A 21,564-nucleotide genomic window follows, 5' to 3' on the forward strand; every position below is an offset into this window, starting at 1 on the left:
ATAAGTTTGTGTGAATTTATGTTTTAGTCAGGGTGATCAGGTTTGTCCACATTGATATGGGTATTGGGCCAGCTTTTAGATTGATTGCGAAATAAATTATGAACATTTTGATTATTAAATAAATATAGTATTGTACTAGTTTCCATTTTTGCAGTGCAAATCTGTGGGAAAGTTTATTCAGTGTCGGTAATGCAGGGCAGGTCTACACTCTGATATTTAAGGTACTATATGGATGTTTGTGTTTAGAAATTACTGTCAGTTATTATATACACTCAATTTGAGGAGTTAAACGTGGCACAAAGTGAATGAGTCGTCTAGAATTTAAAACTATAGTGTCCAGTTCAGTTATGCACTCTTTTCATTCCAAATTTCAATGACTGATAGTTTATTTGAAGCCTTGACTCACGCATGCGCAGATGAGATCTGCAACTCCACAATTCCATATCCATGCGTATGAATTGTGACAGGTGACAATCAAGCCCTTACTCCGAACAAGACGATAGGGGGCGGTAATGGTACTCGTGGTGCTGTCACCGAGGAAGGCAAGGAAGAAGAAGGATGAGGAAGTGCTGCGGCTTCATCTCGCTGTCTCGCATAGGGGATGCAAATCCTGCCTTGGTGCCAAGTACACGCGAAGCAACGACATCCTTGTAATATTTGAAAATGCCATGGGTAACTGTTGGGCCTTTTGCGTAGGACTCTTCAGAAGAGAGGCTAATAGGATCCAAAGAGGAGGCGGGTAAGTAATACGTGTGCTTGGCTAAGTGAGCTAACTAGCTTGACAGCATCATGAAAATGGGGAACTTGCTTCCTGCTAATAAGGTTAGCTTAAAATGGATGACTTGTGATGTTCTTGTGTGCCTTTTGAGACTCAATTGTTAAAATTCATATATTCTGAAAGTGACCCCCATGTCAGTGGGGTATGAACCTGTGCTGTGGCTGTACCAGCAGAGCACAAAACCCCACCCCTGTGGCCATTATCTTGAGATTACATTGAATAACTACGATGGAATAACTTGCATGTATTGGATCTTATATCAGTGTAGTAATTGAATGACTCTATAAAGGCCAAGTGTTAATTCTACCTGTCGTTTTGCTCAAGGTTTTTTCAAACGGTATTCTTTGTGTGACGTCACGAGCAGACTGACTTCACCGAGATGCCAGGAATTTCTCCTCCATGTACCGACAATGCATATTGAAATGTAGTAAACAACGATGGGCACTAGAAAAGCAAATGCACCTCATGACGCAACACACCAATCCAATGTGCTAAAGGAGTAATGAATCCCATTATAGTGTTTAGGTAACAGGGTTTGAGTAAATAATTCCCATCGCAGCTCAGCTCAAAACTCGCACTGCCTTGAAGTGATGTGTAACTTCTCCATTTCTGTCATTTTTTGATCTGCTGAACCTGACACAGTCTAGGTGTGTCGGCGACGCCTTCAATAAACACACAAAGACAAACTTGAGCTCATTTGAATTACATTTTTAATTGCTAATAACCTTCGTGTTTTCACAGGTCCAAATACTTTCGCAGTAGCACCACCGGGGAGCATTATACAATCGAGGTACAATTTACACTTTGAGGCTCGTCTTGTCTTAACTGTACATTTTGATCTAATTGTTGTATTTGTTTTAATTTTGCAGTTTGAAAACCTTGTAGAAAGTGATGAGGTAAGTGCAATTGTGCTCTTTGGTTTTGTGCAGGCTTGTACAATGTAAAGGACATTCAAATTCAGAGGTCCCGCTATTATTAAAACTTTCACTTTTGAATACAAGAAATGTGCCTAAATAGTTCAGCAGTGCAGTGATGAATTCTCAATGAAGTGATGTTTGTCTTTTTTGGCAGGAGGAGAGCCCTCAGCCTTGCCCAAGGTAGAATATTTGTTGAAATTACACATTTCAAGCACAAAATCTAAACTTGACGCATTGTCTGTCTTCTTTTTCTTGCTGTTAATTCAGACCCATCAGTGAGGATGAACTGACAAACCTTCGAGAGCATCGATATGCTGACATCTCCAAAAAGCAGGTCCTGATAGACCAGAAGCTTCAAGCGGAGGTAATATTCTTCCTCATATTCTCTTCATTTCCCGTGGGTCCTCCTTTATTATTGTTTCTCGTTTGAGACCTAATTTTGCTTATCCTATCATTTGCCGCATTGTTTTTTTTTCTGTTTGGTAATTTTCTGTTGTCTTTATGTTTTGCTTCATTTTGTTATGTCACTCAGTTAGAGGCACAAGAGGAGAGTTTGAGGCTAGAAGAGGAGGCTAGAAATGCTGCCCAGCGGGAGGCCGCCAGGTTGGCACGTGAACGAAAAGGGAAGGAGGTGAGGCGACATTGGGCGCTCCTCCCTTCTGCCAGTTGACTGGACCACTTTTCTTTACTGACCGGCATGCAAGCTCTGTGGCTATTTTTCCATCTTTATGAATATTTGTCAGGATTGTATTGTGCCAGTCCTCATTTGTCTGGTGGCCTTGAGTACGTGCTGCACATTTGGGAAGTACATAATTTCTGAGAATCTGTCGTTACAAGTACAGACACAAAATGGGAAAATTGAACTTCTGGTTCATGTCCAGAAGATCTCATTTCTTCTCATTTTATGATGTAAAAATGACTGGAGTAAAGTTGCGAATGAAAGATCACTACTACTGAAATACAATAATGCCTCATTCCACTGCTCTTCTGTTTACACTTCATTTGTTTGTGTAGTCTTACAACAGTGCCTCGAGTGAATGAATGACAGAATGCTATCTGCGATATTTGAATATATCTGACTTGTTCTGCAGCGCTTGGCCAAGAAGACGAGGGGGAAAGCAGATGGGTGCGGCAGCGATCCTCAGACGAGAAAGTGAGTCATGTCCCTTCATCGGACAGCCGGATGAAATTGGAGCTGTGTCAGCGGTTTTTATAAACCTTTCTTGTTGGAGAGATGTCCTTTTTCATTTTTGCCATTTGACAGTAAATGTAAAGAGCGATTCAGAAATGTAGTTGGAAGCAGTATCGCAAATGAATGGCTCAATGGACATTGCAGTAGCTGACAAAATGGAGGAGATTACGGGCTATAAACGTCAGCTGAGAACTGATCTATGAGATGGTACAGCAATGGCATGAAAACAGGAGTTCACAACATTTTTCCAGAGGTTGCCTTTAAATATCTTAAAAGTAAAAAAAAATTCTTCACGATTGTCAAATATTCGGTTGAATTCCCATTTAGCCGGTAAAATACACTTATCACCCTTTCGTGTCTGCACCCCACTTTTGTGTGTTTTCATTCCAAAGCTGTGAGGGACTGTTTTTATAATTGTCATCCTGACCTGTTTCAGACAAACCGGGGATGGTTTCGACCCCTCCCTGCAGAATGTCAAAGCCCAGTCTGAGGCTTTCAGAAGCAATCGTGAGTGAACTCAACCTCCCAGTCTTATCTAATCTAAATCCACGCTAACAAGGAACTATGATTTCCTTAATTGTACATAAGAAAAAAAAACACGCTTATAATCTCCCCTGTTTTAGGACTTCCCTCCGACACAAACGTGGTGACGCCTAACACAGAGTGCAGCTGGGATTTCACCACCAAGACACGCTCCACCAATGATGACGCCACTTCACTGGACCTAGAGTGGGAGGATGAGGAGGGTGAGTACAATTCTATTGTTTAGTTTTGGGGAGATCGGCTTACTTGTTTCCAGATGATATACATTGAAACCATGTCGCAAGGTTATGATGGAGTCATACAAAATACATATGTGGAGATAAATATGTTACCTGTCTTGTTCTTACTCTGATGTTGTACCTTGTGGCTTCCATGCATTAGAGTTGTCATAGAATTTTATTTGTGCTAAAGTGTATTAAAAATATTTGAGTTCATTTGGTATTATTTTGCAATCAAAAAGTACTAAACAACAGTTAAGCTATATCACACAAGAAGGCTTAAATGTCATTGTTTTCTAAAGTAAAAGCAGTTGCAAATGTCTTATTTTGATTAAACACAAAAAATAAATCACTCTGCTTTTGTGAATCAGAGAATTCTAACTTTTGAAATTGGGAAATCAAAAAATACCTTTAGTTAAAAATTGCGCTGAACGATTGTTAAAATACGAGGTGATAAATGTGATCATCGATTGGTTGTCGATTAATTTTGACACCTCTACTACTTATGAAATTTTAGAATCTAAACTGAGAGAATAAGCATTCATCCATGTGGCAAAGCCACAGTGACTCATAGCAGAGAGAGGTGAAAATAATGTAAATAGTCATCTTTCTCTCAGGAATCAACCGAGCGCTTCCAGCCTGGGAGAGATCTCGGACAGAAGAGGACATCCTGCGCGCAGCCTTGCGACCCGGCGGAAAGCAAGCGCACAGCGGCCCAACTTCCGCCTCTGAGGACTCAAACGCGCTGGAGTGGGAGAATGATTTTGTGAGTACCCACCCGGAGGACAATGCAGACCCGGAATTTGAGGGTTTTGTCAATCCTGTGATGGACACTCCCTCAGAGGAGGCTTCGGACTACAGTCTTGGGTTGGATGGCCAGGACAGATAGTGTCCAGCACAAAATGAGACTTCAACACATTCTCACATACACACGAGCTCACCAGCCCCGCCCCCCCCCCCCCCCCCCCGCCCCATCTCATGAAATAAATATAATTCTAACTTCCTTTTCAGTGCCTTCATTGCTGATCATTTCTTGTATTGTCGCGAAACAATTGCAATTATTTACCGTCTAAGGAAAGATCTTATGACCAGTTCACACTGCCCACATAATCAATCTGTTGCCAAACTATTCCTAGGATCGTTACAACTAAGCATGTATTACTTAGACGGTATCATAAAGGTTCTCAACATTAAATGTGAGCAAACCCTTAAAACAATTACAACAATACAAAACAAATAATATGCTGCTCATTATACTGAAATGATGCCTGAGAGCTGATTAGAACTCCAGAAAAAAGAAAGAAAAAGAAAATACTGCACACAATTGAAAGTAAACAAGACACTTGGTACAAGTACGATGTAAAAAAAAAAAAAAAAATCACATTTTTGCAAAATGAATCTCTTCGCTGCTGTACACGGGAACACAAACATGTCAAGTCATAAAATCCCACACTTTTTCAGGTTTACGCTCCCATCTTGTAACCAATTGCATGACAGGAAGGAGTTGCTGATCAACTAAACTGTTTTTGACAATCTGCACAATATGTAACATGTATGTTGAGTCTAGAATAGCTTTAAATTGTGTTTAGAACATGTTGGGCTAGGATTGCTATTTAAATAGAAAGGAAACACAAATTATCTCATGTTCCTTACAGAGAAAGTAGATTTTGTTTTTGTTGGGATTGTTTTTATTGTAAATTTGGTCTGTGGCTGTCGCACACTGTAAACACTGAAAGCAATATTTCAGGCTGAACAGGACCAAAGACCATGGCTCAAACTGAGATGTGTTGGTGATCAAATGCTGCTCTCCATATCATGTGTCCATCATCCATCCTTCAGTTTTCTAGTCATGTATTTTGCAGCATGACACCAGTGTTTTATTTGCAATTATAAGTATAGTCATTCTTTGCTTCTGTTGCTGGAGAATGTAGCAGAGACATACGATGACATGCAGATTCCACATAACAATTCATCATGTTTTATGTCTGCTTGTTCCCTTTTAAAGGGAAACTAACATGTTTTGTAATTATTTTGAAGTTACAGTCACTGGAAATTATTTGCAAACTGGGCCTAAAATGACAAACACTGAGAAATGTCTCTTTGAACTGTCTGAGAATGCACGGGCTCGCTGCATATTGCCTAGCTAAGTTTTTTGTTTACATAGGATGTAAACCTGCAAATAAAACACCAACATACAGTTGCCTGATTGATTCTTCATCCTTTTAAGTACCCCAGATGAACCCCCTTTGAAGGGTGACAACAAAAATGGATGTGCTCCTGTAAAAACACCATTCCATTGTAATGAGCTGTTTATTAAACTCATTTGGGCATAATTGCAATATTATAAAGACCACTGAGGCATCCCATTATTTAATATGTCGCCAGTTATGGCCACTGCAATATGTACATAAACTGTAAAATAATTGTAGAGGATTTCAGGAGTACCCAAACTTTCAAATGCTGTGTCCTTGCCCCAGACAAGCGCTTTGCTGGCCCACATGCGTGAGGAAGAGTGGCCACTGGTCTGATTAATTGAAATGCAATTAACAGCACGGTCGCCAGTGGCGCTTGGAACAAAGGACAACAATATACAACAAACCACAGAGCCCCAGACAGAGTGGAGCCAGCAACTTACGAGGCGTCCCAGAGCCGTAGCACGACCCGCGGAAGAATTCAGACCTCAGACGCGGAAACCTTGGAGACGCTTCCAAACTATCCAGGATTTTTTTCCCCCGATCATTCCATTAGGATTTATAAAGTTTGTGATATTCCACCTTACTACGAAAAACGTGACAGAATGGTTTAAACTAGTGCGCAATTCATCGCATATTCTCATACAATGTATTTTAGAATGTGGATTTCAGGAAACTGGTGCGTTTTAAATGAAAATGCACATTTTATATAATTAAAATAATCAAATCTATGTGAGTTTTTATTATGTGTTGCGGATTGATTTAGACGTCATGTCAATGCAGGGACTAGTTCGTCAGCACAGTGGAGGGATATGTACCCCGCCTCTTCTCTCCTTCAGCAACTTGCTTTCAGAATCTGGAGGGCATGCGAGACTGACGGATAAGGCGGCGGAGAACAGCCGAAAATTCTTCCTTTTAAAAGTTGGACGTCACACATGGGCGCTCTGCAAACTAGATGAAACGCACCTCGGTCAAGGTATGACACCTGGGTGTGTTTAACGTCCTTGAGGGTATGATGTTAAAGGAGAGTTAAATGGAGTTGCACGGTACGCCGAGCTCACCACTTTCTCTGGGAGGACTAGCTAGGCTAACAGTTAGCATAGCTCAACTCCGCTGGTGTAGTTCAGAAAGTTCACGGAATCTAGGAAGACAAGGAAGATTCACTCGCCTGGGGCTTCCTATGCGTTTGTACTTTGCTGCCGTTCACTTTAAACCGCGATGCAATCGCTTAAGGACACGGTGTTATGAGGAGTTTAGAGTTTTTAACCAGTTTCTTGGCAAGTTTTGTAATGTTAGCAGAGCTAAGTTAGCAAATAGCTCTCTGCCACTATGTCATTGTTGGCTACCTCTTGTGTGTGTAAACGCAAATCCCAACGAGTGTTTTTTTTCACGTTGCGTTGACTTTTGGGACGATCTAATCACAGCTGTTTGGGATTTGTGTGAGGCGTGTTGCGTTTCTCTGAATCCAGTCGCTCTTCCTCTGGGTGGGGGGTGCTTACCAAATCGTTCTTCCATATTGTCTCTGTCCAAATCTTTAAATATGGAAGAATTGAGCGAGGCCACAAATGCATGCGGGCCATCATTTCCTAATGAATTCATTTTTCAGGTTTGAATTTTGCAAGGCTCTAACCTACACTTGCATAAATTACTGAAGCTGAAACGAGCACGCTATTCATGTTTTCTAAGAAAATTCTGAAATTGAGATACGAGTCGTACTCTGATCGTGTTGACACAAAGAGCCAAGAGTGCAAAGAAGTTTCATCAGTTAACAGATGATGAGCTTTATCTACAAGGTTGGTCAACTCGATGCAAATTACTGCGTGTAGTTGTGTTTAAGACAGGTCACACATCAACGATCCTCATACAGGATGTTTCAGAAGGTTTGAGAATGTACCTATTTCGACATGTAAAGCGTCATAGCTCACCTACAATGTATGAATCAGCTATGAATCACCGATGGGGTTGACGTGAGTCCAATTGACTGAATGTTCCAACAGTAGGGTGAGTGTCAGGAAAAATCAACTTTATGGGCCAGTAATGTCATGTGTATGCCTACATGCCCCCTCCCACCCCCCCATTGGCGCTTTTCCAAATTTGTGTGTGTGAATGTAGAACAATGAACCATGGAAGTAAGCGCTGGACAGCTGTGTGCTGTAAGGGAGGGATTGAGGCAGGAAACAGCTTTTGGTGGTTACATCCTTTTCTAGCAGGATGGCTTTTCACAAGCCCCCAGACAGCAGCTGAAGGCTACACGTTGTTTTTTGTTGTTGTTTCTTGGACCGCATTACATATCAACATCTCATACAGAGTCTCTTGAATACAGAACTCAACCCACGTATGAGGCTGGCTGACTATGAAACGGTTGTAATTGCAAGATTAATTTCCCTCTTTCTGTACTGGTTAGTGTCTGCAACTAATAGGGGTGGGTGAGTACCAATACCAAGTATCGATGCCAATTCCCATCTTAAGAGATCGGTAGTCTTGGAGTCTGGTGATGGCATTGGTTAAGAGTGAATTCTTGGATTGGTATTGTTCTCAGGGAAAAAAAAATGTGTTGAACACGCTAATTAAATGAGCCTACCATGGCTCAACTTTCACAAAAGGTCAAGCGTATAGACATCCGTCGGTCCACTTTTCGATCACTTTACCGAACAAACAGTTAGCAAACAAATAGTACACATGAGCTGCCCATTGCTAAAATTCATGCCGACCTAATTTTAACATTGTTATACAACTACAGAGCTTTGTAAGCTCCCATATCATAAAACTCTAATAAAGTACAATACCTGAGTATTTTAAGATGCTGGATGGGAAATAGGAAGGCACCTACAGGTCGATACTGTCACCCTGTGGCATTTTAAATGTACTGTACATTATTGCTTGCGTTGTTGCAGTGCTGGTTCCCAGTATTTGTGCCAGGGCACATATTTACCACCAAACGAAAAGTGTGTGTAGAGTGTAGAGAAATAATAACGATGATATCATCTCAAACCGCTTTCGAAATTATCAATAAAGTTTTCTGGTGTTTTTTCCAGACGCGTGATGGATTAAAAGCGCGTGGCAAGTGAAAAGGAGCTGGATGTTGACTGAAAGCACCAAGCGCTGCTTCAGCCCGTCTGTTGGACAGCAGTCGAACTCTTCCCTCCGACTGACCGCACCCCTTCCCTCCTTCCATCGGCGGCGGTGACCCGACTCCGGACAGCTTGCTGCAGGGCCCTTCCTGAGCAGCAGCAGCTGCGTCCTGCTCGCTGACTCCTCTCCCTCCCCTCCTTCCTGTGCTTGGTCAGACAAGGCCAGAGCCTCCTCGCTTCCCCCATCTCAGCCTCCAAATAACTTCGTGGAAGCACTCAGCGAGGGCCTTGAAAACAACCCTGCAGACTTTCTCCCTGTTGACCTGCCCTCGTTTCCACTATGACTTCCATGTCCAGTCTCTTTTCCTTCACCAGTCCAGCGGTCAAGCGCCTGCTCGGCTGGAAGCAAGGAGATGAGGAGGAGAAGTGGGCCGAAAAGGCAGTGGACGCTCTTGTGAAAAAGCTGAAGAAGAAGAAAGGGGCAATGGAGGACCTGGAAAAAGCCCTGAGCTGCCCCGGACAGCCCAGCAAATGCGTTACCATTCCCAGATCGCTGGACGGACGGCTGCAGGTTTCGCACCGTAAAGGTCTGCCGCACGTCATATACTGTCGGGTGTGGCGCTGGCCAGACCTGCAGTCCCATCATGAGCTCAAGCCCCTGGAGGTGTGCGAGTATCCCTTTGGCTCCAAACAGAAAGAGGTGTGCATCAACCCGTACCACTACAAGCGAGTGGAGAGTCCCGGTAAGCGCACATCGAAATTGTAGAAATGCTTTGAAGATTCATATATGGTGTCCATGTGTGAAGCATGACGCGTTTGAAAACATTCACATTCCCCTCGACGTGCAAATGCACAGAGAGCGAGAAGGGATCTGGCCCGCTCGGCCGCTCCCTCTGTTGCACGGAAAATCGATATGACGAGCTCTTATTAGATGATGTGCCTCAGAGACTCCACAAGGGTGTGGCATGAGAAAGTGTTTGGAAACGTATGAACATTTCAGACTAAGTGCATAGCGCATCATCATGCTCAGGCTATTGATCAGGAATATATCATTGTATGGAAGTTCTTATTTAGAAATGATACAAATTGCCGCATGGACTTCTTTGTTCACCCGTTGGAATGACACACAGCATCTTAGACACTCGAACATCTTTTCTGTTTTTTAATCAATACCTCAGGCCCTAGACACAAGTCACGGCATCTCGGTTAGATCAGTAATGCAATACCCGCATTTCATATTTCACAAGCGTTTTCCAGAGTCTATCTTTCCACATCTTCGTCGAATTAGCGCCCACAGCTGTTAACATATGACATCATAGCTGTGTGTCTGATCTCATTCTCACCCTCAGAACTGCAGACATGGAAAACTTATAATAATTGGGACATTGCTTGTTTAGATGGGAAGTCCCATGATTGTTCACACCACTCTGTAAAGGAAAATTAGATTACAAATTTATTTATTTATATTTTTTTACACGGCCGGGGGAAATCACATTATGCCAGCTAATTATGAACACAAGATTCTCTGGAGAAAAAAAATGTAGCCCTAAAGAAACAAAACTGCCATTCTTCTCCTCCATGGCGAGACTGGGTCCCAACATAAAGCAGATGCTAGCAGATGCACTTGTCAGAAGGACATCGCCACATAAAAACTCAGTTACATCGCAGAATTTCATTTTGAATCCCAAAGATCCAAAATCAGCAGTGCTATGTATGTACGTATTGCATATCCAAAATTGTAAAACTAGCCTTGGTGTGCAATTTTGGAGGGTGATCAAAGAGAGAATCAAAAGATTCGGCATGTTTCCCTTCCTATTCTTCTGACCAACAATTAGGAAAAGTTGAACAATAAAGGATAAATGAGTGTGCAAATAAAGATTAAGGGTCTGTCGTTGTAAAACCAAGAAGATGTGGATAAGAATTTCCTCGCATGGTTTGATTTCTTGAATTCATCAAATGAAGTCACTTTTGTTTTGAATTCTTGAATTCATCAAATGAAGTCTCTTGTCACATCACCTTCAACTTTCTCGCTCTTCCATGTTCAATCTGCCATCCAGTGCTCCCCCCTGTCTTGGTACCGCGCCACAGCGAGTTCAACCCACAGCACAGCTTGCTCGTCCAGTTCCGCAACCTGACCCACAACGAGCCGCACATGCCCCTGAACGCCACCTTTCCCGAGTCCTTCCAGCAGCCGCACAGCGGGGGCGGTGGCGGAACTGGTGGTGGTGGTGGGGGAGGAGGAGGCTCTTTCCCCATCTCGCCCAACTCTCCGTATCCTCCATCCCCTGCCAGCAGTGGTACTTATCCCAACTCTCCTGCCAGCTCGGGGCCTTCGAGTCCATTCCAGCTCCCAGGTAAGTGTATTTATGTATTATGCTATACACAAGCAATCCAGCATGTTTTGTGGAAAACACTTATTGGTGTTTTATCCCTACTTGGATTATATTTCAAATGTCTTGATTGCCCTCCAAGTATTTATCCTAATTGAAAGCGCAATCTATCCTTGTCTCTTCGTTCCCATATGTACCGTTCACAAACGATTGCATTTTGTGAACCAAACCAAGATTTTCTTAATTCTTAAACGGGGAGGGCATAATATTCAGTGTGTCTAAATTTTGCAATCTTTCCCATTGACTAGTATATTTTTCACAGTATAGTGGATGGTTTGTCTCCCAGTTTCAAACGGCTCATATTGCATCTCTGTCGGGAATAGTTGGCATGTGGCTGCTCGGCAGTCCCGGGACTTGTGAAATCTGACACCTTTGTGTGGGACTGATAGTGTGATGACGGTTCAGATCTGGTGTGTGCGCGCAACATTTACCGTTAGCAAGTGGCTCATCCTCACTGACCGCTCTTTGGCTCTTCCTCACTTGTCTCAGCTGACACCCCACCGCCAGCATACATGCCTCCTGATGAGCAGCTGGGCCAGGAGAGCCAGTCCATGGAAACAAGCAGCAGTTTAGGGCCACCGAATATGGCCAGAGGAGGTAAGCAGAACAGCACCCTGGCCACCCGGGCTTGTTGATGCACTATGGGAGTACCTTGATGATGTGCATTCGGGAGTAACGTCATTTGCATTCATTTGATTCAGGGTAGGATTCAATACTGAGTCAACCAGAATTGATACAAACCTGACACAATTATACCACAAAAAATTCTGCACCTGGATTACCAAGGTAATGCTAAGTTAGTAGCTAGTGAGCAGAGTGCACAAGGTCATTGTTTAAAGGTCATAAAGAAATAAAAGCACAAGCAGTGCACCCACCATGACCGTAACACAGAGGGGGAACAAAATATTGAGTATTGATCTGGACTCAGAGACGTATCAAAATTGTCAAGCTGTTGTTTTCAAGCACGTTCAGTTTTTCTCAAAAATGGCTTTGAAACTCTTGATTTGTCCGCTTCTCTATGTTGCAAGGTCAAGTAAAATAGCTTCGATCAATGGTCATCGTTTAATAGCGCCATAGCGGAGGCCCTGTGTAATGTCGAGGGGGATTTCGCAAGATAGGTCTGTAGAGTGGGCAGATATCCACGGTGTGCGTGTAACTCTACCATTTTGTTTCAGACGTGCAGCCCGTGGAGTACGAGGAGCCAAGCCACTGGTGCTCTATCGTCTACTATGAACTCAACAACCGCGTGGGTGAGGCTTACCACGCTTCATCAACCAGCGTGCTAGTGGACGGCTTCACTGATCCGTCAAACAACAAGAACCGCTTCTGCCTCGGGCTGCTGTCCAATGTCAATCGCAACTCCACCATTGAGAACACCCGGCGGCACATTGGCAAAGGTTTGACCAACGGCGATCGACACGTGACAGGGCAAACACTTTTGATGACCACAATTGTGTCTCGCACCAGGTGTTCACCTGTACTACGTTGGCGGCGAGGTGTACGCCGAGTGCCTCAGTGACACCAGCATTTTCGTCCAGAGCCGTAACTGCAACTATCACCACGGCTTCCATCCCACCACTGTCTGCAAGATCCCGAGTGGCTGCAGCCTGAAGATCTTCAACAACCAGGAGTTTGCCCAACTTCTGGCTCAGTCCGTCAACCACGGCTTTGAGGCAGTTTATGAGCTTACCAAAATGTGCACCATCCGGATGAGCTTTGTAAAGGTAGGATTGCCACATCGTTATGAGTAATAATGACCTTCATCGAATGTTGAGTGGCATGAACTACAGAGTGCAGTTTTTAAGCCTCCCAAGAATGATCTGCTTTGATGGCAGTCATAGGATTGACCAACATTAATAAAAAGTAAAGGTTTCTGGTTGATGTGTAAGGGGGGGCAGCGTCATGGTCTGGAGCTGTTAGTCGTACTGGTGAACTGAGGACGGCGGACTGTCGCTATTAAATTTCCCCAAATTTCTTAAAAACCTTGACTGCAATCTTTTCCCTTTAAGGTATGATAACATTTCACACAGTATCACAATTTCCAATTGTCATTGTTACCACAATATTAGTGTATTGTGTTGTGGATGGCCCCTTTCAAAAGAGCACGTTTGCGACCTTGCAAATATATTTAGTGAGTTCACGGACACTTATTGTGTCTCACTTCTCCAAAAAGAGCCCAACATTTTCTGTTATTGTAGTCTTGAGTCTTTTGAAAACCCTGAACTGTGTTCCTATATTATATCATTTTGACCCCAGCTGCATCAGTGGATTTTTTTTTTTAATAAATGATAAACATTTGTAGCTTCGGCAATTACACTTCATTTGGGTTGAGAGTTCATTGCTGATGAGTGCAACTAAACCCATCGAAATAAGATCACAAACTGAGATTACCGAATTGTGATTAAGCACACCAAGTATTTCCCCTGCTTGTAAATAAATATCTTGATAGTATGATTGTAATTCGTCTGTTTTTCTGTGATTTGTCCAGGGCTGGGGAGCAGAGTACCACAGACAGGATGTCACCAGTACACCCTGCTGGATCGAGGTGCACCTGCATGGGCCGCTGCAGTGGCTGGACAAGGTCCTGACTCAGATGGGTTCTCCCCTAAACCCAATCTCCTCTGTGTCCTAATAATAGAGCATTTGGATTAGACTCTTCCCCCCCTCCCTCCTCACTCTTACCCCTCCCCTTGTGATTTTTAATTTAAGTTGGTCTTAACGACTGAACTGTTTACACTTATTTGGGAAGAGATGTTGGACTGGAATGACAGCAGCCAGATTCAGTTGTTGAAATGTTACCTGGAGAAAGACAAGAATCCCCAACTAGCAATGTTGGCATGGACTGCCATACCTGCATCATTTGACCCATTCTTCATTTTGGATACATGCAATTTTGATCTTTTTGCATCTGGTCCAAGTATTTTTTTTTTTATTTCTCTGTATGTTTAGTTCTGAATTGTGGCGCAATTGACAATTAATTCAGAATGTTATGGAACTTTTTTTTTTTTTTAATGACGCAATGTCAAGAAATAGATATCGCAATTTAAGACTCAGATATTGCAATCTTCAATCTTTTAGTATGTAATTGTAGAAAGAACACTGAGCTACTGCCTTTGTAATCTGATAGTTTTTGATGTGGGAGATGGACAAGTTCATCATGCCATAAGATAACATCTTGTCAATGTTACATGTGTTGCAGTAGAAATAGTTGCATAAAATCAATTCTGATAATAGACATTTTAGGAGTGACTGCACTGTCCACATTCACTCTTAATATTGTGCACTAAGATTATGTGGAGGCATATATTAAATGTTGCCGTGGGTTACAAGACTTTTTATGTTGAATGACTTCATTAGCTCATTAAATAAACCGGTTATTTGGTTACCAAGTCTTTGGTTACTTCTTATACACTTGTGACATGTTAGATCTATTCATTTCTCTAATATTAAACCTGGAAAGAATATGCAACTCATCTGGCAAACTGTTTGCAAAAGAAGCCCTACATTCTTGTAATTTTTTTTAGAGACATGAAACAGTTATTTTAGATATATGAACGGGGCAAATGGAAATTTGATTTTGGGATTTAAAAAAAATGCACGAATTATTTGGAATGTGTTAACTTTAAAAGACAGATTGGCAACTTCCTATTGGTCCACGTTGAGTTGTGCCGTAATACTCATAAAACGTCTTTGTCGTGCAGCGATCAGAACACAGCCAGAACCTAAACATTTATAAATAGGACACCAACATGTTTTCTACGTGTTGAATAGTAAAATTCGGGTATTTACAAACTCCTATAGGCGAAATGTTAGGGTACAATTGCGCTAGTTAATTTATTGTTGCGTCGAGTTACCGTAAAGCCGGATGTGATGTGGCTGCCAGACAGCAAGCCAAAGATAAACACGTAGCCTGAACGAGAGGGGCGAGACCCAGAAATACAATTGAAAGGCTGATTTCAATTCCCGAAATGAAGTGATTGGGGGGGAACACAGATCTTCGTAAACGAGGAATTCCTCTTCTTGCAGACAAGGAGCCAGTCTTCTGCATACATCGGTTTGGTGAGTTCCGAAGAGGACTGACAGTTGTAATGCTGCCCGGCTAAGCTAGCTCATGTTAGCTGACATAAGCTAACCATCTGATGAACTACCTGCGGTTCGTGTGCGAGTAATCGAGATAAATTAACGTTGCTTAGCAACTGAACATTTAATTCTTCGCCGTCATTTATCCTTTGTACTTATTTTACAACTGTTGACTGTCTCATTTTTCCGTGGACCCAAATTGGCCAAAATGTTGCTTGTCAAGTTGAAAGAGCAAAGATCGTAACCCCAGATTTCACTCAAATGTAATAGATTAAAACCATCGTTATGTCTGATAACTTTCTTTTAAAAACAATTCCAGTTTTACAAGTATCATATGACAAATCTTAAGAAAGTTGTGACTTTCATAAAGCATCAGAAATGCACCAAGAGTAGCTGACGTCTTCAGGCAAGGTCAGTTGGGGTCTAGATTTTAGTTGTCGTTTTTTTTTTTTTTTTTAAAAGTAGAATCCGATTTTCAATCTTCGAAGCTTTTTCCTCATTTTCAAAAGTAAACTCGTAAAGATTATGAAATTAGCGTTGGGAGCGAGGGAAATTAATGTGCCACCTCGGCCGGTCAGAGTAACTTCTCAAGGGACTTGCCAATCTGTGAGATTTTACAATCTACATCAAATTTGACAGAAGCAAAGAAAACTATGCAAAAAATCCTGGTACTTTTAGAAATACTTCAAAGTGAAAGCGTCCATAAATACAAATGACAAGGTAGACATCTGAAAATTCTATCTGTTAGAAGAGTGGCTCCTTTGTGTTGGATACACATTTCAAATAAAAAAAAAAAAAAGTAACTATTCCCCTTTTCCTGCAGGAGCTGCAGTTGAGTTCAACATGGTGCGAGCAACCTTGGTGACCGTCACCAGTCTGGTGTTGACCGGTGCCGTGGTGGCGCACGCGTATCTCCTCAAACACCAGTTTTACCCAACTGTCGTCTACCTCACCAAGAGCAGCCCCAGCATGGCGGTAAGAAAATACAACATAAGTTAATTTCTTGTTGTTTGGAGTGACTTTCAGATTCATTAAGCACTGACCTTTTTTTTTTTTGTAGGTGTTGTACATTCAGGCGTTTGTGTTGGTGTTTCTTTTGGGAAAGTTCATGAGGAAAGTGTTTTTTGGACAGCTACGGGCTGCAGAAATGGAGGTAGTTTGCATGGAAAAGTTGATGTATAATAGATATTGTGGACAACTATGATTGAAAATAAAATGGCTTACTAAAGAAAAAAAAATAGTAAATCATTTCCAAGCTTCCACTAATAATCTGACCTATAACTTGTTGAACTCATTTGGAAAAAAAAAGTTTTTTTGGAGGGCAAATAAACATCTGAACTTTATTTGAGGGTCATTTGAAGTAGTGGCAGTTGTGAATTGACTCCAACTGCATTATGTCGATTGTATTTTTACTTACCTTCTCAAATATTACTAAACTTCTCAAGTATTTATTATTATTATTTTATCCAGTTCAGACACTCTCCAGGTTAATGGTTAAAAAAAAAAAAGTTTTGAAATAATTCATCTTGGTCTCATTTGAAAACCCTGGCGTTTGCACAAGGGGTGTGTAGATTATTTATATCCGCCATGACTTCTCTTTCTCCCTCCCTGACAACAGCATCTCATTGAGCGTTCCTGGTACGCGGTGACGGAGACGTGCCTGGCCTTCACTGTATTCAGGGACGACTTTTCACCACGCTTTGTCGCCCTCTTCACACTTCTGGTCTTCCTCAAGTGCTTTCACTGGTTGGCTGAGGATCGCGTGGACTTTGTAAGTGATCGCAGAGAAAGAAAAACATTCTGTAGCAAATCGCTGCAGGTTTCAAGTCACAAAGGCTGCAATTTTTGGGAAGCATATTTAATGCTTAATTTCTTAATTTCCATTTTCTGTAACAATGCAAGTGATAATATCCACCATGACACATGTTGCGGTATTATTCAGAGCACCCTTTTGTGGCTGTTTTATCATTACAAACTCAAAATTAGAAGAACCGAAAATTGCCATTGATTTTCTGCAATTTTAAGGAAAATTGCTACATGGGGATATAAAGGTCTTTTTTTCCATAAATTATTCTATAATCTGGGGGTACTTTTATGTATCAACAGTTATCAGTGGTAGAGTTGAGTACTCTTACTAATATCGGTCTGGGGAAAAAAAAGTGGTATTGAACTTTTTTAATATTAATTGGTAAAAATACTATGAAATGCATTATTGTGTAATGTGAGACTGCCAGTGTTATAATTTAGGTATATTTTTTATTTTCTCCCTTTTCAATCTCAGATGGAGCGAAGTCCAAACATATCCTGTCTTTTCCACTTTCGAGTGTTATGTAAGTGCAAATGCTAAATTGCTTTCTCAATTTCTGCTTCTTGCCTTTGTCTTATTATTTCCACTCTTTCCAAACGAAAACGTTTTGGCAAGTACCGGATGCTGTATGCGTTTCGCTGTCCCTCTGCTGCTGTGAGGATGTCTTGGAAATGGGATTATCGTTCTTTATGCTCTCCAGCTCTCATGGGTCTGCTGGGAGCTTTGGACTTCCTGTTTGTTTACCACGCCTGTCAAAGCATCATCACCCGAGGTGCCTCTGTGCAGCTTGTCTTTGGCTTTGAGGTTTGTCATCTTCCAATAATAACTACCAGTCAATTAGATTGCAGCATGATGGCGCTTGCTAAATTGTTTAATGTTTCCTCTTGTGCACTTCAGTACGCCATCCTGCTGACCATGGTACTGACCATGTTCATTAAGTACATCCTGCACACGGTTGATTTGCAAAGTGAGAATCCCTGGGACAACAAGGCTGTGTATATGCTCTACACAGAGCTCCTCACTGGTAACTGTGCTTCTTTCATACTTGACTTGCGTCTATTGTGATGACGATAATAATAATAATGGGGGATTGTCCGTTTCAGGTTTCATCAAAGTTATCCTGTACATTGCCTTTATGACCATTATGATGAAGGTTCACACTTTCCCCCTATTTGCAATCCGGCCCATGTATCTGGCTATGAGGTAAGGAGTCTTGCAGCTATTCGAACGTACTGTTGTTGTTTTTTTAACCCCCATTTTCAATTCCAATCTATTTGTAGCAGAAGAAAACAAATAATAGCTTTAAATCAATAATACGTAATTCACTCTGTCTGCTTGATATTGTTCAGTTGACAGTAAACATGGTGCCTTAAAGTCCCAATGAAGATATGAATAAGACGTAACTAAACAGAAAAGTTACCAAGTATTGTCCATTTATTCAGCTAAATCCAAAATATTCAAAACACTTACAGCTTGATTAAAGTTTATGTCCACCTCTGACTTTTTATTTATTATTATATACCTGATTTTTTTTAAGTTTATTTCCACCTCTGACTCTAAGTATTATTTACCAGATTTTTTATTCTTTGCATTGAAACGTCTGCTCCTTGACCTCTCAGGCAATTCAAGAAAGCGGTAACTGATGCTGTAATGTCTCGAAGAGCCATTCGCAACATGAATACACTGTGAGTAGTGCAAATATTGTCGCATTGGCATAATTTGCAATATTAATACTGCATGAAAGAATATTTTGTCAACCTAACATTCCAAGCCAAAATAAAAGCTAAATTCGATTTCTGATTTTGTTTGGTCATTAGGTACCCTGACGCCACTCCTGAAGATCTGCAGGCTTCTGACAACGTTTGTATCATCTGTCGTGAGGAAATGGTCACCGGAGCAAAGAAGTTACCTTGTAATCACATTTTCCACTCCAGGTACGTTAAAACCCCTCCGGTTTCACAAGCGCAGAAGATGAATGCTTTATTGTAATTTAGTCAGGTCTTTGTGTAATCCTGTTTACAGTCCAACAAAGCCGTGATTGCTAACAAAAGCTTCTCCACTCGCAGTTGCTTGCGTTCCTGGTTCCAGAGACAGCAGACCTGCCCCACCTGTCGTATGGACGTCCTGAGGGCATCGCATAACAATCCGACTCCTACGCCTGCCCAGGCTGCGGCCCCTGCAGCAGCAGCCCCTGCGCACGCTCCTGCTGCACAGCCAGCTAACGGTGAGAGTGCCGAGAAAGACGAATTCCATCAGCAACACTGCTGTCCGATGTTTCATGAAATTGCCATCCGCTATTATATTTCCAAAGCAAGTTGATCAGAGAAAAGGTGGACCTCAAAGTCATACGTGTCTGCAAAGTGTAATTTTATTTCTTTTTTGGCATGGAGTAGTGGCACAGTTTAATTTGCCACTCTTTTGTTTTTTAGTGGCCCCTGGCATGTTGGCCGGCTTCCCACCAGGCCTCTTCCCCTTCTGGGGTCCATTTCCCGGAATGCCTCATCCAGCTCCGGCAGCTCCCGGTGCTGGCGATGCGCTGCAGGGAAACACGGAAGCGGCGCAGGCAGCCGGTAGGTCACGTGAAGCCGAGCCGCCGAATCGACGGTCAAGGTGAAGTGGTTTTGCCGACTTTGAATCCATGTTTTTCATCAGGCACAGGCCCGTCCACCTCATCCGGCACGGACCAGGCCACAGGTGACGCTCCGGGCTCCGCCGTGCCGGGATTCCCCTTTTCCGTCCCCCCTCCTCCCTTCCCGACTGCACCGTGGCTGCCCATGCCACCGCCACCTCCTCCTTTCAGTAAGCTGTTTGTATTTCCACATTTAGAGCTTCAGTTTTGATAGATCTCCACACTGTTTGGAAAATAAAGTAGTTCAAAATAGGGCTGATCAGATTTTCATTGCAAACGGACCTCTCCCATCTTCTTCAGTGTCGTCGATGCCGCCTCCTCCTCCGTCTCTGTCGCAGCTGTCCGAGGAGGAGCTGAGGGAGCTGGAGGCCGAGGGTCGACGGGGCCTAGAGGCCAGGCTGCAGTGTCTCCAAAACATTCACACCCTGTTGGACGCCGCCATGCTTAACATTCACCATTACCTCAGCACCGTCGCCACGCTCACGTAAGTAAACTTCCTACTCGCACTTTTTAAGGGTACTTACTGTTTTGTAACTTTCTGCGTGAGAATTAGACAGTAGAAATAATAGGTGGCGCTGATATCGGCTAAAGAATATTCTCTTCCTTCGCAGTCCTCCGAGGTCTGACGGCAACATAGGAGAAGCCAGCGGGACAAGCGGCTCTGCTTCCTTCCCCACTGCTGGCGCGAGCACGGATGATCAGAGTCAGGAGAAAATCTCCTCTCCCAGCAGTTAGTAACTACTCTTCAAGTGTGTGAATTTCAAATTTCCATCGTAATTTAATCACACTTTTTTGTGTCCAAGTGAGCAAAGTTCCAATCCAAACGGTCGAATCCGCTTCCACTTCTGCCACTTGGGATAGCGAGAGAAGAAACCAAGAGGATGAAGGATCAGAGGGCGAGGACGGCGAGCCGAACGCCGCCGAGCTGAGGCGCCGGAGGCTTCGGAAGCTCGTAACGGCGCCACTTGCGCCTGCAGACGATTAAGGCCAATGGCTGCAGACCAACAGGAGCTCTTTACGTGGTTCATCTGTTGAGCCCCTCTCACCATCACCAATTGGAGTCGGACTTCGGGGGTTAAACCAGAGGATCTTTTGCACTCCTGACTCCGCCTAAATGATAGCATGTTTTTCCCCCCCTTCTGTTTCACTTAACACAATAGTGCAATGAGAAGACTGCAGGCACTTCAAAGTTGCGAGCAACTTGCAATGTGTTTGTGTTGAGTGAGTGAAACACTGGTTTAGTATTTGGTAGTTTGGCTATCATTGGGCTCAGTGCCTGCACCCTAATTCCTTTTTTCTTTAACAAACTGGCTTCAGTAGAAAGCTTGTCACTTATTACGCTGCACAGTGAACTTTTCTGATCTAAAAAGGAAAGTTGATAAACATGGTCTCCCCTTTACAAATCAGCTTGTGCTGTGCAGTTTTTTTTTTCGCTTCCCACTGGTGCAGGTTCTGTAACATTTGTTTGAATGTGTACATACTGTATAAAGAGTTTTATTAGGGTGATCTGTACATAGATAATAAACTGCAACATTTTCTTTCAGGCTATGTTGAAAGTTCATTCTTGGAAGTTTATGATTGAGATTGAAGGAGTTACATTTTTCACCACTACCCAAATGGTAGTTTAAGTGGTGTAATGACCTAGTTTAAACTTATTTTGTTTAGAACTTTGGTGGTGAAATTATGAGTGAAGATAAGTTAAGTGCCCTCAAACTGAAAGGAGATGCTGCGGTCAACAATATGAATG

The 21,564-nt window shown here is 42.5% G+C and overlaps 3 protein-coding genes across 5 annotated transcripts; all 3 read left to right on the forward strand.

Annotated features, from left to right (window-relative positions):
- The first annotated feature begins 468 nt into the window (after nucleotides 1-468).
- On the forward strand, nucleotides 469-5,845 carry ap1ar (adaptor related protein complex 1 associated regulatory protein). 2 transcript variants are annotated; one of them, XM_088391163.1, is made up of 10 exons: nucleotides 471-739; nucleotides 1,520-1,568; nucleotides 1,648-1,674; nucleotides 1,850-1,875; nucleotides 1,963-2,059; nucleotides 2,228-2,326; nucleotides 2,787-2,848; nucleotides 3,324-3,394; nucleotides 3,511-3,633; nucleotides 4,266-5,845. In XM_088391163.1, exons 1-10 carry the CDS (start codon nucleotides 513-515, stop codon nucleotides 4,535-4,537), a joined length of 1,053 nt encoding a protein of 350 aa, XP_088247289.1. In that variant the 5' UTR covers nucleotides 471-512; the 3' UTR covers nucleotides 4,538-5,845. The 2 variants fall into 2 exon arrangements, with proteins under 2 accessions (XP_088247299.1, XP_088247289.1); XM_088391173.1 differs by lacking the exon at nucleotides 2,228-2,326 and having other exon boundaries at nucleotides 469-739.
- An 818-nt stretch (nucleotides 5,846-6,663) lies between these two features.
- smad5 (SMAD family member 5) lies at nucleotides 6,664-14,690 on the forward strand. The gene is made up of 7 exons (XM_088381612.1): nucleotides 6,664-6,816; nucleotides 8,876-9,654; nucleotides 10,969-11,265; nucleotides 11,791-11,898; nucleotides 12,477-12,698; nucleotides 12,769-13,025; nucleotides 13,790-14,690. Exons 2-7 carry the CDS (start codon nucleotides 9,252-9,254, stop codon nucleotides 13,931-13,933), a joined length of 1,431 nt encoding a protein of 476 aa, XP_088237738.1. The 5' UTR covers nucleotides 6,664-6,816; nucleotides 8,876-9,251; the 3' UTR covers nucleotides 13,934-14,690.
- Nucleotides 14,691-15,053: 363 nt separating this feature from the next.
- Nucleotides 15,054-21,360, forward strand: syvn1 (synovial apoptosis inhibitor 1, synoviolin). 2 transcript variants are annotated; one of them, XM_088371366.1, is made up of 16 exons: nucleotides 15,054-15,454; nucleotides 16,205-16,356; nucleotides 16,442-16,534; nucleotides 17,000-17,152; nucleotides 17,663-17,711; nucleotides 17,889-17,992; nucleotides 18,086-18,212; nucleotides 18,292-18,391; nucleotides 18,808-18,873; nucleotides 19,006-19,122; nucleotides 19,255-19,412; nucleotides 19,618-19,758; nucleotides 19,841-19,987; nucleotides 20,118-20,301; nucleotides 20,429-20,547; nucleotides 20,621-21,360. In XM_088371366.1, exons 2-16 carry the CDS (start codon nucleotides 16,225-16,227, stop codon nucleotides 20,800-20,802), a joined length of 1,872 nt encoding a protein of 623 aa, XP_088227492.1. In that variant the 5' UTR covers nucleotides 15,054-15,454; nucleotides 16,205-16,224; the 3' UTR covers nucleotides 20,803-21,360. The 2 variants fall into 2 exon arrangements, with proteins under 2 accessions (XP_088227492.1, XP_088227482.1); XM_088371356.1 differs by having other exon boundaries at nucleotides 15,056-15,360.
- Nucleotides 21,361-21,564: the final 204 nt, after the last annotated feature.

This window comes from Syngnathus floridae, chromosome 1, assembly GCF_059516105.1.
Source record: "Syngnathus floridae isolate MCC-2025c chromosome 1, RoL_Sflo_1.0, whole genome shotgun sequence".
NCBI classification, from domain to species: domain Eukaryota; kingdom Metazoa; phylum Chordata; class Actinopteri; order Syngnathiformes; family Syngnathidae; genus Syngnathus; species Syngnathus floridae.